This window comes from Aquila chrysaetos, chromosome Z (assembly GCF_900496995.4).
Source record: "Aquila chrysaetos chrysaetos chromosome Z, bAquChr1.4, whole genome shotgun sequence".
NCBI lineage: Eukaryota > Metazoa > Chordata > Aves > Accipitriformes > Accipitridae > Aquila > Aquila chrysaetos.
In genome coordinates this window covers 81,902,975-81,916,322 of record NC_044030.1, presented here as the reverse complement: position 1 = coordinate 81,916,322, position 13,348 = coordinate 81,902,975, and the positions used below count along the sequence as shown (strand labels likewise).

Here is a 13,348-nt window from a genome sequence, read left to right as displayed (position 1 = left end):
TGATACCTCATACATTTCAACACTTGCTTACTTCAGCAAACAACTTCTGAAAAATATATTAAATTATTCCATTGCAGCCCAAATCTCTATAAATCTACTACAAATTCTTCCTCTGCCTCCCTTCTGTTGAATACCCACTTCAGCAGCCTGGACAGAATCCCTGAATCTCAGCAAATGACAATTGCACAGAGATGAAGGGAGAAGGGGGAGATTTGTTGCAATTTTCTTTTCACTGTCAGGAATGTAGCATGGTGTTCTCTGTTTGCCTGCAAGCTGTGTCTGGGAGTATGTTTAGATGTGAAAACCATACACCAGAATATATGTGCATTGCGCTTAATGTAGTGTGAAGCAATATGTGGTGTTAGGACACACAACACTTTTTACTGCCTTTGGAACAGGTATTTTTTGTGACCTTTTTATTCTAGTGCTGGAAACTCATATTCAGCTTAAACGTAAAGGGAACTTTCAGAGTTTAATTCCAGTAGTCTGCTCATATGTCTAAAAATGACACATTTAACTGAACATAAGTTTTGGATACTTTGGCTCAAAAGATTATTTCAGTTGTGTGAATCACCAATATTTTTGTTTGTTTGTGTGCGGTTTTTTACTTCACTTACAGTTCTCCTTTGTGACTATATGTACAAAGACACACAAATAAATATACAGCTGTTTCTGCCTCTTTCTTGTCTTCTGTTTAGCTTTACAGATTTCTTTCTGATCTCCTTCAAATTTCTTGTATCACATTTCCCAATCTTCAGCAGACAACTGTGGAAAATAACACACTGAAAGCAGCATCCTGCTCTGCCATCCTCACTGACTCCTGCTCTGTTTTCTTATCTTCTCATGTCAGTGCAGTGTTTTCAGGACAAAATATTGCTGTTAGAGGCTGTCTTACTCCCATCTTCAAAGTAAAATAATAACAGAGAGATTTGCATAGGTTACCAGGTATTAAGTGGATTTACTCAGTACCCAGTCTGCTTAGTGCCTGAGACCTAGTGAATTGAATTCAAGTGACTAGTGGAATTTTAATATCTAACACATGAATGAAAATAGCCTACACCAGTCTATAGATAGATAAGAAATATGGGGGCTGGCTGAACTGGACTAATAGTTAACTTGTGCTCACAAAGCAATAGAAATCACTTGCAGTGTTAAAACAAGAGTTCAGCACTATTAATTTTCTATTTGCTTAGGAAAAAATCTGAAAGGTACATTTGCAGCTTCTTTACATGTAAATTTTTTAATAACCATCTGTTGTTAGCAGATGATAATTGAGTTGTTTGTTGTTCCTTACAAAAAGATTGAAAAGATTTTCCTTTCTTGTGAACTTAATACTGCAATTCCTAGATTTTTTCCCTACAAAAACTTGGTATCCTCCTGTGAGTGTTCCAAGCTGAACAGGTGTACAAACGTTTCTTTTTGCAACCATCTCATAGCCATCTATGTCTTCAGCTGAGCGTTGCAATCAAAGTACCTTTAAAGATGATGGACAATTTAGAAAATTGTCAGATCTCTGAAAAATGCTTTGAGCAATTGACCCGTACTTGTTCATCTTGAAGACTGATGCTAAGGATTTAACACTTACACATTCTCTTCAAATTAGACCCAGAGCTATTGCTGACTGATGCAAGATCATGTGGCTTTGAGTATCCAATTCAGTCAGATCCTGAGGCCATCTCTCTAGAAACATTTCCTGGTATAAAGATGCTTTAACCCACTCATCAGTCTTGCTTTTGACAAGATAAAGCCAAAAGAGTACAGTCTGTAGTAGAGAAGAACAACTTCAGAGTCTAACCTGCAGCCAGCACCCTGATTCCATAGTGATTTTACATGAAGTGAGACATTGATTTAATTATTTAGCATTGCATCTGTGAAATAATGAAGTAGCATTATCACAAGTTGGAAACAATAGACCTAGGAACCTCATGAGTTTCGCTTGCTTTGCAACTAGGTAACTGCATGGAGAATGTTTCTCTTTACTCAAAACATTTGCCCAAAGCAGGAATGAAATTACCTGGAGGTATAGCTCCTGTGTTAGAAGGATAGTGTGGATTCAAAGTGTGGAAAAAAAAAAATCCAAAAGAGAGAGAAAGACTAGACAGAAATCAGTGCTGGGCAGTAATCTCCATCACAAAAGATGCTAAAAATCTACAGAAATTATTCAAGTGTGAATTAGCATTGGATCTAGAATTTTTTCATTTGAAAAAGAGTGAGACAGATGCATTTAATGAAGGAGCTAGTAATAGCTTAGGGTTTTCATATAAGCGTGTAGCAATGACCATAGCAGGTCAGAGAAAACGTCAGTCTAATCTAACATTGGTCAATAGTGAAGAGCATAAGAGCAAGTGTTCAGTGATGTTTCATCAGATTACTTTCTCAGCCCTCAACGATTTGCAGTTCCCTTGGATCAAATGAGAGTATGATTCTTCCTGGCTAAAAACAGGGAGTTTAAGCTGTGTTTCATGTCCCATCTTAGTGACTAAGCAGGTGAGAAGTGCATAATTTGGGACAGAATGTCTCTGGTTCTGTCTAGAAATTTAATTTTTCACAAGACTATTATACAGTTTTCCTTTAAAAAAATGAGCAAATTAGGTTTACAATCCCACACTCCCCATCCTCCATCCCCTAAAAACAAGCCACAGAGCTCATCAGAGAAGCCCTAGACAGTACTATTATTTTCTGCATTACTAAAGCTGCATTTTCCTTCATGTCCAAATGCAAAGGCCAGGTTATGTGGGGAAGGGAAAGAATATCTAAGCCTCTGTAATGCAAATGCCTTCAGAGGTTGGAACAGCTGAGGATGTGAGACGTGTAGTACTGCGCCACGTTCTATTTCCATACCATCCAGTCTGCCAGGCATAAGTTCACACAGCAAGACCACATCTTCTCCTTGGCCCAGTCTGCTAATCCTGTCTACATCCATGGCCGTTCATGCTAGACCCCATTCTGGTTACCAATAATTCTTAAGTGTGAAACCAGTAAAAAGCGTCATAGAGTGGCAAGGCAGGAAGGAAGACATGGAAAACTCTTACAGGACACCAGCTTTCATGTAACTCTGGGAAGGGAGAAAGAAGAACAGAACTAATTGCAACACCCTCACAATAATGATTAATTGTATGGCAGCTTTTATCTCATCTAGCCTTGCAATCTAGAAAGCCAGCAAAGCTGAGCCTGCAGAATTGCCTGCCATGAAGTCGGAGTGAGGTTTGTTCAACTAATTACTTCTGAAGACTTCCAAATGGATTTAAGAGTAATGGTGTTGACATGAAATTCTCCTCTCACGTTTCTGCAGCGTGTTACTCATTTACTGCTTAAGTTGCTGAAAAGAGGTGTCTGCTTCCCCAGGGACTGAGATAAAAAATAAGTTGCACATGTTTGGTTGAATGAAAAATGCTGGTTTGTGTCAGTGGAAACTAGTTGTGAATTCTAGTGGAATCTTGGCCAAATCGAATTGGTAACTGCAGTATATACATTAGCAGATGAGATTGTACATAATGGTTAAAATGCTTATGTTTGCAGAAGGAAAAGTTTCAAGATTATATTTTTTAAGCAATAATTAACTTTAAAAATCATATAAAATTCTGAAACAAAGCAGAGTGTTTGTGTTGAGGGAGATGGAAACTGGAGATTTTAACATTAAGGATTTTTGTTTTACTTTTGCATTTACTGTGCATTTGTTTAGACCTGAAACATAGTCATATTGAATGACTGGCCACAAAGAGGAAACACTGGTTCCTCACAAAGCCTAGTCTTCAACATTTCTTTCAGCCTGAATTGATTTCCACTTGATCTTGGTTTTTTCCCCCTTCTTTCAGGGATGTCATTGCTCAGTGGCGAGAATATGATAGGCGGTTTATAAATGTAAATATCTGAAGAAAGAGAAGAAGGGTAAAAGGGCTTGGAACATTTTTTTCTTCTTTTTAAAAAATATTCCATGAAAAATACTATGTAAACAAATAACAACAGTGCTGCTTGTCTTAAAAAGACAGAAAGATTGATTTTTCTGTTTTATCTGGTTCTGCTCAGGTTTTCAACCCCAGCCACTGCTGTAATATCCAAGTATTTGAGCTTTGACCTGAACAATAGCATTTCACACTTGGAAAGATCCTTATACCAGCCTGTAGAAAGTCTCTGCCACCATGCCTGTTGATACAACACTTGTCCAAGGAAAAAAAATGAGTAACTGTCAAAAATGACATAGATATAATAGATCTGCTTCTGGGTTAGTGGATTGGGTCGCATGTTGCTCCAAACAAGAAACAAAATCTTACAGTGAAAGCCTTTGGCTCTAGGAAAGGCAGGTGACAATGTAGGAACACATCGGCCTTTGCTGGACCCAATCCCATCTATAAAAATACGGAGCTTGTCCCTGTCCCGATTGCTGGGCAGGTCCCTGACGGTTGTCAGTGCTGGGTGGCCGGGGACCAGCTAATTTCTTCCTGGTACCTTAGACATAGCACGATGGACTGAGACTAGTGAAAATTGGTCGGTCCTGGTTGTTGTTCATCATTAACGAGAAAACTCGCAGGTGCTGTGCGGGAGTGCCTTCGGCATAAACTCAGTGGTCAGTGCTGGGGTTAAAAAAATTATCATTCGTGTCAGATAGGCAATACCCATTTTTTGCTTTTTGTTGTCCGGGATGGCATTCGTTTTCTAGACCCGTGAGATTACTTTTCTCTTTTTCTCTTGGCAAATTTGCTTATTAGAGACTGAGGAAAATGTGAATACCATTGATCTCTCCAGCTTTTTCCTGTGGCATATTATAGGTTTGCGCCTGAACCAAAAGCTTATTATGTTTGTTCTGGTATGCTGAGGGAATGGACTGTGATGGGAAGGGACCCAAACATTTGTGTGGATTCTTCTGGATTGTCTGCCTGTCTCTAAACTGATATCCAGGTGCTAATACACAACCTGGCATCTGGTTCTTGTTTTCTGGAATGGGGCCTGTTTGGAAACAGAAAAAATCCGCCAGAGATGAAGGGAAAGGACATGAATCTTTCCTAGACATCATTCAGAGTACTTGTGTTTTTTCCTACTCCTTTTGTTATTTACTGTGGTGCAAACAAGGCTGCTCAAGATGCTGCTTCCCTCCCTCTGTTCTTAAACAGTTATCTTTTGGTTACAGCTCAGATAAATTATTGCTGTCAAAAATAGAGCTTGATCAAAACCCACTGGAAGTCCTCCTATTAGCCTCAGTGGGATTTAGGTGAGCACTCATGTGTCCCCTTCTGTCTCTTGATTAGTGATCAACACCACATGTCTTCAGCAAAAAAAATCACAGAATGAAGCTTTTGGATCTATAATTATCACTCTGTTTCCCATTGCAAAGTTAATGAGGACTGCCGGGGTGGAAGTCTTTAAGAGTAATTTAGGAGAATCCTTGCAACACTTAGCACTCCACCTGCAGCCTCCAGACCTCTCCGTGGCAACCTGGAGGTCCCAATCACAGAGGAAACCTTCCAAAGCCATCCCAAGTAGACCATGTTGTTGCAGGGATGAGATGCAAAGTGGAAATGCATTGTTTTGCTGCATGAAGACCACCATTAGCTCTGCCAAGGTGATGCTGTTGACTCTGCTAATACAATCTTTGTCAATGAAATCTAGTTTGGGATGCTTCTGTTGTTGCCTTGACCAAAGGAGACACAAAGCTGAACACAAAATAGTCTGATCCTGATGGAGATTTTCCAGCTAATGACAATCCAAGTGCAGACGTAGGCTATTGATCTGTTTAGTTCCTTTGCACTTTCCTTCTCAGATACAGATTTTTTTATGTTCTGCCTATAGGGGCCAATGATTGCCAGTGCCTCCCCACCCACCATCCAGCCCAGGTGGCTTTGTGCTCTCCTTTTGGTTGTGCAGGAGCTGACCTTAGTGGGGAGCTGGCTGTCTTAAAGACGGCAGCTCATCCATCATGGCTTTCACAGGCTGTCAGCGTTGCATTTAATCTCACTTGTAATTTTCCAAGGGAGGTTTGCAAAAGCCACAAACAGAATCTTAATGCTACAAAATGTGGTTTGTAGCCAGTGAATAATTCCTGTCTGTATGAAGCTGTGCTGAAGTACCCAGAGATGAAAAACTCCCAAATTCAGCCTGCAATTCCATGTGTTCTCCACAGTCCACGTGCTGTTGTAACTGGTATATCTTCCCTCTCAACTCACATGTGCCCAAATGGGCTCTCAGAACCATGCAGTTTGCAAGGAAGATGTGAAAAGACTGTTTTCCTGAGCCTCACACATCACGTTCATGATGCTTCATTGCCCATTTTACAGACCTGTCCTTCTGGGGGATACAACTTTTTTGGTTATACCGCAAGCTTCATGCCCTGCTTCTGTAAGTCCTGATCCAAACCCTGCCCAGACAATCACAGTTTCTAAAGTTTGGATGAAACTCGGGAAGCTTCTGCCAGCTCTCAAATTTTCATTTTTCATTATGTTCACTACGCCAGTCTTCCACCTTCATTCCCTTCTTAAGCTTTACCAGCAAAGGAACAAGCTGAATTGGAATCAATATAACCAGAATTATACTCTGGGAAACAATGCCAGATTCAATCATGGAGGTTTACTCTAAAGATGAGATATAAAGCTCTGCTTCCCAGATATATATTCAATAGAATGACCTCGCTCCCTGACCTGTCTGTCCGTGTCACGCTGACAGATCATATCTTCCACTGATACAGACCCGAGGAAGCTGCAATTTGTCAACAAGTCCCTGAGCTGTGCAGATCAGGGATGGATTTCTATGATACAGTTTCTCCTCTGGCAATAAGATGGGAACAAGGTAAATCCCTGGAATTATGTGGGCGTCAGTGACCTCATCAAGGGCTTTATCTCTTGTTTCTCATTCCATAGGTGTCTAGCCTCTTGACCAAATCATGAGCTGAAAGAAAAATGTGTGTTTTTTCCTCTAGATATCCCTCTATATTTACAGTTTCATCAGCAAACAGATTAATTAAATTACTATAGCTCTATTTTCATTGGTGCTGGAAGCAGTAATGATAATTATGACTGCATTAGATTTCAGAGGAACCTGTTTTCAGCCTTGAAGCTGAAAATCTCCAGCTAAATGTCCTGAAATTGTTTGTGCCAGGTGTCCTCCTCATGCTGAATTAGTTCATAAAATTTCACCAAAGCAGTTAATCAGGTCCTGAGGGCAAGATTTAAGAAAAATATCATGCTTTTAAAATGAACTATTGCCATTAATAACTTTAATGTTGTCGCTGTAATTTGGCAGGAAACTGGAGTCCAAAACAAAACTTTTGCTGCTTTTTATAGAAATCCAGCCAAATTTGGCCAAGTTACAAGCCTCCAGCCACATAGAGACTGGGAGGAAGTTTTTCTGCACAATTTATTTCTCCTGAGTGTTCTCCAGTTCTCACAGCTCTTAGCAGTCTTGTTTCATTACAGAGCATAGCATGTCTTCCCTGCAGTTGTTCTTCCTTGCAGGTGGGAGAAAACATAGTTTTGATCTCTGAAAAGAGAAAAAAAAAGGAAAAAAAGAAGAGTGGAACAAAGGAGGAATTAGATGGGCAAAGACTAGAAAATCACAGAGCAAAAGGAAGAGCCATTTTTTATATTTGAGTATTGCTGTGCTTGCACCTTAATTATATTTACAACCTTACCATTCTTTAACATAAGGATGTTTCCGTTTATGTGCATTTTTTTTTCCTTTTAGGTAATGAATGGATAAAATCTTCACTGAAACTGCAGCTCTGTGTAATCATTTGCTCAGAACTGCAGTGTCTTTAACAAAATAAAATAAAAAAATCCTCCTTCATCTCAAACAAGGCATAGCAAGGAAAAAAATGATTATAAAGTCCAAAATAGACCAAAATAGTCTTCTATCCAGACAATCAATTTCACAATGGTGCCCAATAGACATATTGAATCCCGCATTTTGCTTACACAGCTGCCCAGAGAAAAACAAGGACCATATTGCTACCCATCTCCTTTTGCTAAAGGTTGGCAATTATAGCAGTTGGAAAGCTGTGGCAATCTTTCATTGTGTCAGTGAGTATTATTCAGGTTGGCATACAACCTCCCTGCTTACCCTTACAATATTCTTAATTAAATTAAGATTATACCTGTAACATAGAGGAATGGTCCTACTAATATTACAAAGTTTGTGACTCAGTGCAAAGGTGATGTGGAGGAATTTTGTGGTCTGTGTCATGCAGGTGCACGCTCGGTGCAGATTTACCTCCAGGATGGAATGAACGGATTTTCCGTTTCATCCCAAATCCTGTTTCTCACTGTGTCCAGCTTTACAGATAGATGCAAAAAATGCAATGAGGTCACAGCTTGATCATAAAGGGCATTTTCCTCATGGTAGGTATAACAGAGTTGTTTGTACCTTGAAATATCAGGGTTTGTTTCCCTGGTAAATATAAATGGCACTTTGGGTGCATGAAGATAGAAATAAGAAAAAAAAAAACCAACAAGATTAGTTTTGTGGCAGACAGTAGCAACTGAGACTTTTCATAGCCTATTATGCAGTCTTTCACAAGGCTGTCTCAAAGTACTTTTTTGCCTTTCTATCCAGAAGGTTGGAAAGTTACTTGAATAAATCATGATATCCAAATACAAATAAACAAAGGATGGAATTTCTGACCTAGAATTTGAATATACACCATACATGTCATTCATACAGTTCATTCATTCAGTTTTATGCTCAAATCCTGAAAAGAAAGGATAGTCTATTGGCTGGAAAGCCAGTTTAACATTTAGAAGCTCATAGGGTTTGCTCCTTGTTTTGCTGCAGACTTGCTACATGTTACTGGATGAGCTCCAAAAGTGCAAAAATTACCTCAAATGGTAGGCAGTGATACTCCTTATGATAAGCATTTAAACTCTGTTTAAACCACACATTAATCAGCACGCTAAGCACCCTTCCATTTAGCAGGCTGGCAGGTCAAATGCCAAGAGGTAGCCAATATGGAAATTTTAGGAGTAAGATCCCCATTTCAAAATTCAGGCAAATTAAACAAGAGCTGCCTTGGTTCTCTCCAGATTCATGGTGTTTCCTCCCCTTACAGTTCCTCAAAATACAAAGCCACATTTCCTCGATGGTCTCTGAGAACAGTAAGTACACGAGGCCACTTAGGGAAGATGAGCTGAAAAACAAATATATTTTACATCTTTGTACTACTCAGGCATGAGCTAAGTGATAGGATTACAGGCCTGCCAAGACCAAAACACTTAAAGGCATGCTCAGAAATTAATGTGACTGAAAAAATCTTAAGGTATGAAAGCTGGTATGCTTAAAGAGTCAAGTTGCCTCCAGGATTAGGTTAATGCTGAACAGGGATTTTCTAGGACCTTAATTCTGTGTAAGTCTTTCTGGCCATCCGTTCCAGTCTATGGAATAAAGGTACCAGCACTATCAAACTATAGGATTACTGCACTAAAGAGAGGAAATGCTTGGAAAAATTGATGCATCAGAATTAGGGAAATATACTTGAGCACATGAATATTGCCATTATGCTCTGTTCAACCATCTCACGGATTCAGTCTGATCCTTTCACTCTTTCACGTCTCTATTGGGTACTGATAGAATATTTTCCTGTAAAATTAAAGGTCAGTGATTTGCAGTATCCAAAAAGCCAGACTACATATACGGTAATGTTCTTGTGTTGATTCATGCTCTGTGCATTAGGCAATATTCATGGACTTTTCTTTTCCTTGTAGGTCTCGACTGAAGAAGGAATGAGCTTAGCCAGAGAATACTCCTGCTCCTTTTTTGAGACTTCAGCTGCCCTCCGCTTCTACATTGATGATGTCTTTCATGGACTAGTGAGGGAAATCCGAAGGAAAGAGTCCTCACTGCCCATGGTAGAGAAGAAGATGAAGAGGAAGGATAGTCTGTGGCGGAAACTGAAAGGATCCCTGAAGAAAAAAAAGGAAAGTACAACCTGATGGCAATTCCCCATGAGCCACCCATCAGGAGCTGACCACAGTAACCTGTAACAGTTCAAAAAGGCAGCATTGACACAGCATCTTCCAGATCAGGTCCTGGAGTTCCTTCCCTTCAGCCCTCATGCAGAAGTAGCTCCTTGAAGGCCCAATTCATGGTTGCCCTGTGGCTCCTCTGTATTATAGATAAAGTCACTTAGCATACCCTCTCATCCCTTCTCTGCAAATCTGAGCGGAGAAAATACTGTGTTTTTTAACCTGTGGTCCCTGGCTGGTGTTCAAATGCTAGGAGTTAAGCCAGCATCCAAGGCAGAACCAGCTTCCACCAGCTCTAGGACAACGGATGCACTTATTGCCTCCTCTCTACATGCATGGATCATTTCACCATCCCAGGAATGAATAACATTGATTTCAATGGACATTTTGACTGTTTAAGGACCTTAGGATTTGTCCTTCAGCTTTGCATTCACATGTAGGTTTAGGGTTAGACTGCGCTCAGCCCGCACGCACGTGTCTCTGTGCCAATGTGTGTGTGTGACCCAGGCCCGAAGGGAACGCTGGGGGTTCCCGATTTTGACCCTGTAAAGCCCTATCCTCATTGTGTCCTTTCCATTTAGGGGGAAGGCTTGGCAAGCATAGCACAAATCACGCACCAGCTGTCTGGAGGCTGCAGGGCGACTGCTCTGTCCCCTCTGCTCATGAGTCACCGGGACTGCCTAGCAGAGCTACCGTGTCCTACAGACATGCCGTGCATTCGATTCACAGAATAGTTTGGGTCGGAAGGGACCTTTAAAGGTCATCTAGTCCAACCCCCCCCGCCAAAAGCAGGGACATCTTCCACTAGATCAGGTTGCTGGGAGCCCCGTCCAACCTGACCTGGAATGTTCCCAGGGATGGGGCATCCACCACCTCTCTGGGCAAACCTGTTCCAGTGTTTCACCATTGGCCACACTCCTGCATCCCACCAAGGAGCGTACAAAGGCACTGTCTGTCTGATGCTTCCCAGAGCCCTCCCTAGAGCGATGCAGCTCTGTCCCAGCATGTAATAACATCTGCGATGTAGCATTCAGCCCTCGATTTACTAGAGAATTGCATCAGGTCAGTTACCATCTTTCACAGTCCTTGACCATCCAAGTGAATCACTTGATCGATCAGTTGGACAGATCTTTTAAATATTCCTTTTTAAAGCTGGCATGAAGTAGAGTATACTCTCATGGACCATTTTTTTCCCCAGACTTCTTTTACTATTGAGTTTTATTTATAAATTTTACAATTAATACATGCATTCATTTTGTCAAAAAATAAAGTTCGTGATTTCCATGAAACCATAATAGTCGTCAGTGTCATTTGTGTTTGTCCTGGAGTGATAATTGATAACATTAGAAAAATATGTATGTTTGTTAGTAAATGTTCATTTTTTTCATTTTTTTCTTTGGCTTTTTCGCAGGGTTTCAACTAATTATATTTTGGATGATTTGGGGGGCAGTTGATTTGTTTTGCTCTGTTAAACTTGAAAAGGTTATGGTTTCATGAAGAATTTCAGTTCATTAAAATCTGATATTTTGTTCTCCACTTTCCCTTCAAGAAAATCCAGTGGTATTTTTTGACTTGTCAGAAATTATCCTTCAGAAGTACAACTTTAATGTCTATAGTTAGATAATATGTGGCTATATTTCTATTTTGGAAAGATTATTTCAGAGGAATACGAACACGTGCATGCATTTAAGGTGAATTTTCTGTTTCCTGCCTCCAACAGCTGAAGTCTGCGTTTATACTGTTGTAATTACTATTATTATTTCACCTGTATTGCCACAGAGATTTTAGGTCAAGCATCCTAGAGACAAAGAGATGTGCTTGTCCAAAGAGTTTATGAGCTAAGTATTGGTGGAGAGACAACAGGAGGCTTCACTGAACAGATGGCAGCTATGAGACAATAAATAACAAGGGGAAACATCTGTGACTGTTTCAATACTGCACACTGCATAGAGGGGAATGAAGCAGTCGTTCCATGCATAAAAGACCATAGGAATTACTATCCTGAGAAATCTTGAGGGATGCTTGTTGGTCTTTTTCAGGCAGATGCCTAAGCTTTGAGTCAACTGAAAACCATTTAGTGTTAGTTATTATGTCGTTTCACCCACCCTACTGGGGGACATATTATATCAACACTGGCTTGGCTCCGTAGTTTTAGGGGTACCTTGCTTCAAGTCAGTTTGTGTTACAGAAACGATTGCAGAAGAGGGCACAGCCTAAGATGAAGCCTTAAATGGATTCATGTATTAAACATGCCCATTCTCTGACATTAAGGTCATCTGGCACGGAGCATCTTTCCATACTATTAAACTCTCTTAGCCTTCACAGCAGGGTTTCCGCACACAAACTGCTGTTGGAAGTGTTCCCTGGACTCTGCTGGGTTCTGCACCATGCTCAGCAACTGGTTACAAAAGTGCTAGCCTGCCATGGTCTGAAGCCAAGCTAGGGATCATTTTAACAATTTAACAGTATAGATGTGCTCGGGTGCCTCCCTGGGTATGTTCAAATTACTAGTACAGACACAGCTTACATAGCCATATTTTTAGGTGTACCAAGCCCATGAAATCTCGAGATTCAGAATGTCTCCACACCCAGCCCCTACATGCCATATTTTGAAAGATATTTGGTACTAGATTAGTCTCTTCAAGAAAAATGACTCATCACACCCTCTGAGGATCTTCTGCTACATCTTCCATGAGCAATTTCAGGCTCATGGAAATTTTTCATAATTTCTGAATATGTATTGGGCAGAAAGGTCTGTATTTATCTCACACCACTTTGATCATATAAAACTTGAGCATGACATCCAGTCATTCAGAGTCCCTCTTCAGTTAATAAGGAGAAAGAGTGGTGATTTGTCCCATCTGACCTGGATGGTTAGCATAGGTTGAATCACCCCCTGAAATGGCTGCTTCTTTCCAGTGGCTATATGTCACTCCATAAAGAGCAGCTTGGTCTCTAAGCCTAACTTCTTGATGGCTATATTCAGTTATGATAAACCCCATCTTTAATGATTTGTCCACCCAATATCTATGGCAGAGAATGGTGCTGCAAATGCTTGGCATTGAATCTTGTCTCTGAAACACCTGACCACCCTTTGTTTTTAAATTGGGAAAGTCATTCTGATTTACCATCACCCAATTCCTCAATAATCTATAATGCTTAACCTCAGTTAATTGAGCAGAGCTGATGGAGGTTTATAGTCAGTGAGGATAACATAAGTCATAACTGCACAAGAGGCTGGGTGCAGCTGCTTTACCTAATTAATCACTATGATTCCATCACAGAAGATTGTATTTAGCTGTGAAACCTAGCTGACAGAATTAAGAAACAGCAGGTCTGTGTCTAAAGACTTTTCCATCTCTGACTAGTCTCTCATCTAATCATGTCTGGAAAATTTGAAGAAG

At 40.3% G+C, this 13,348-nt stretch overlaps 1 protein-coding gene across 2 annotated transcripts in view; it reads left to right on the top strand.

Annotated features, from left to right (window-relative positions):
* Nucleotides 1-11,239, top strand: part of RIT2 (Ras like without CAAX 2) — a 198,369-nt gene extending 187,130 nt beyond the window's left edge. For both annotated transcript variants that reach the window (XM_030005758.2, XM_030005757.1), the window contains exon 5: nucleotides 9,684-11,239. In XM_030005758.2, the coding sequence (XP_029861618.1) occupies nucleotides 9,684-9,911 (228 nt within the window). In that variant the 3' untranslated portion in view covers nucleotides 9,912-11,239. The remainder of the gene's footprint in view (nucleotides 1-9,683) is intronic.
* Nucleotides 11,240-13,348: the final 2,109 nt, after the last annotated feature.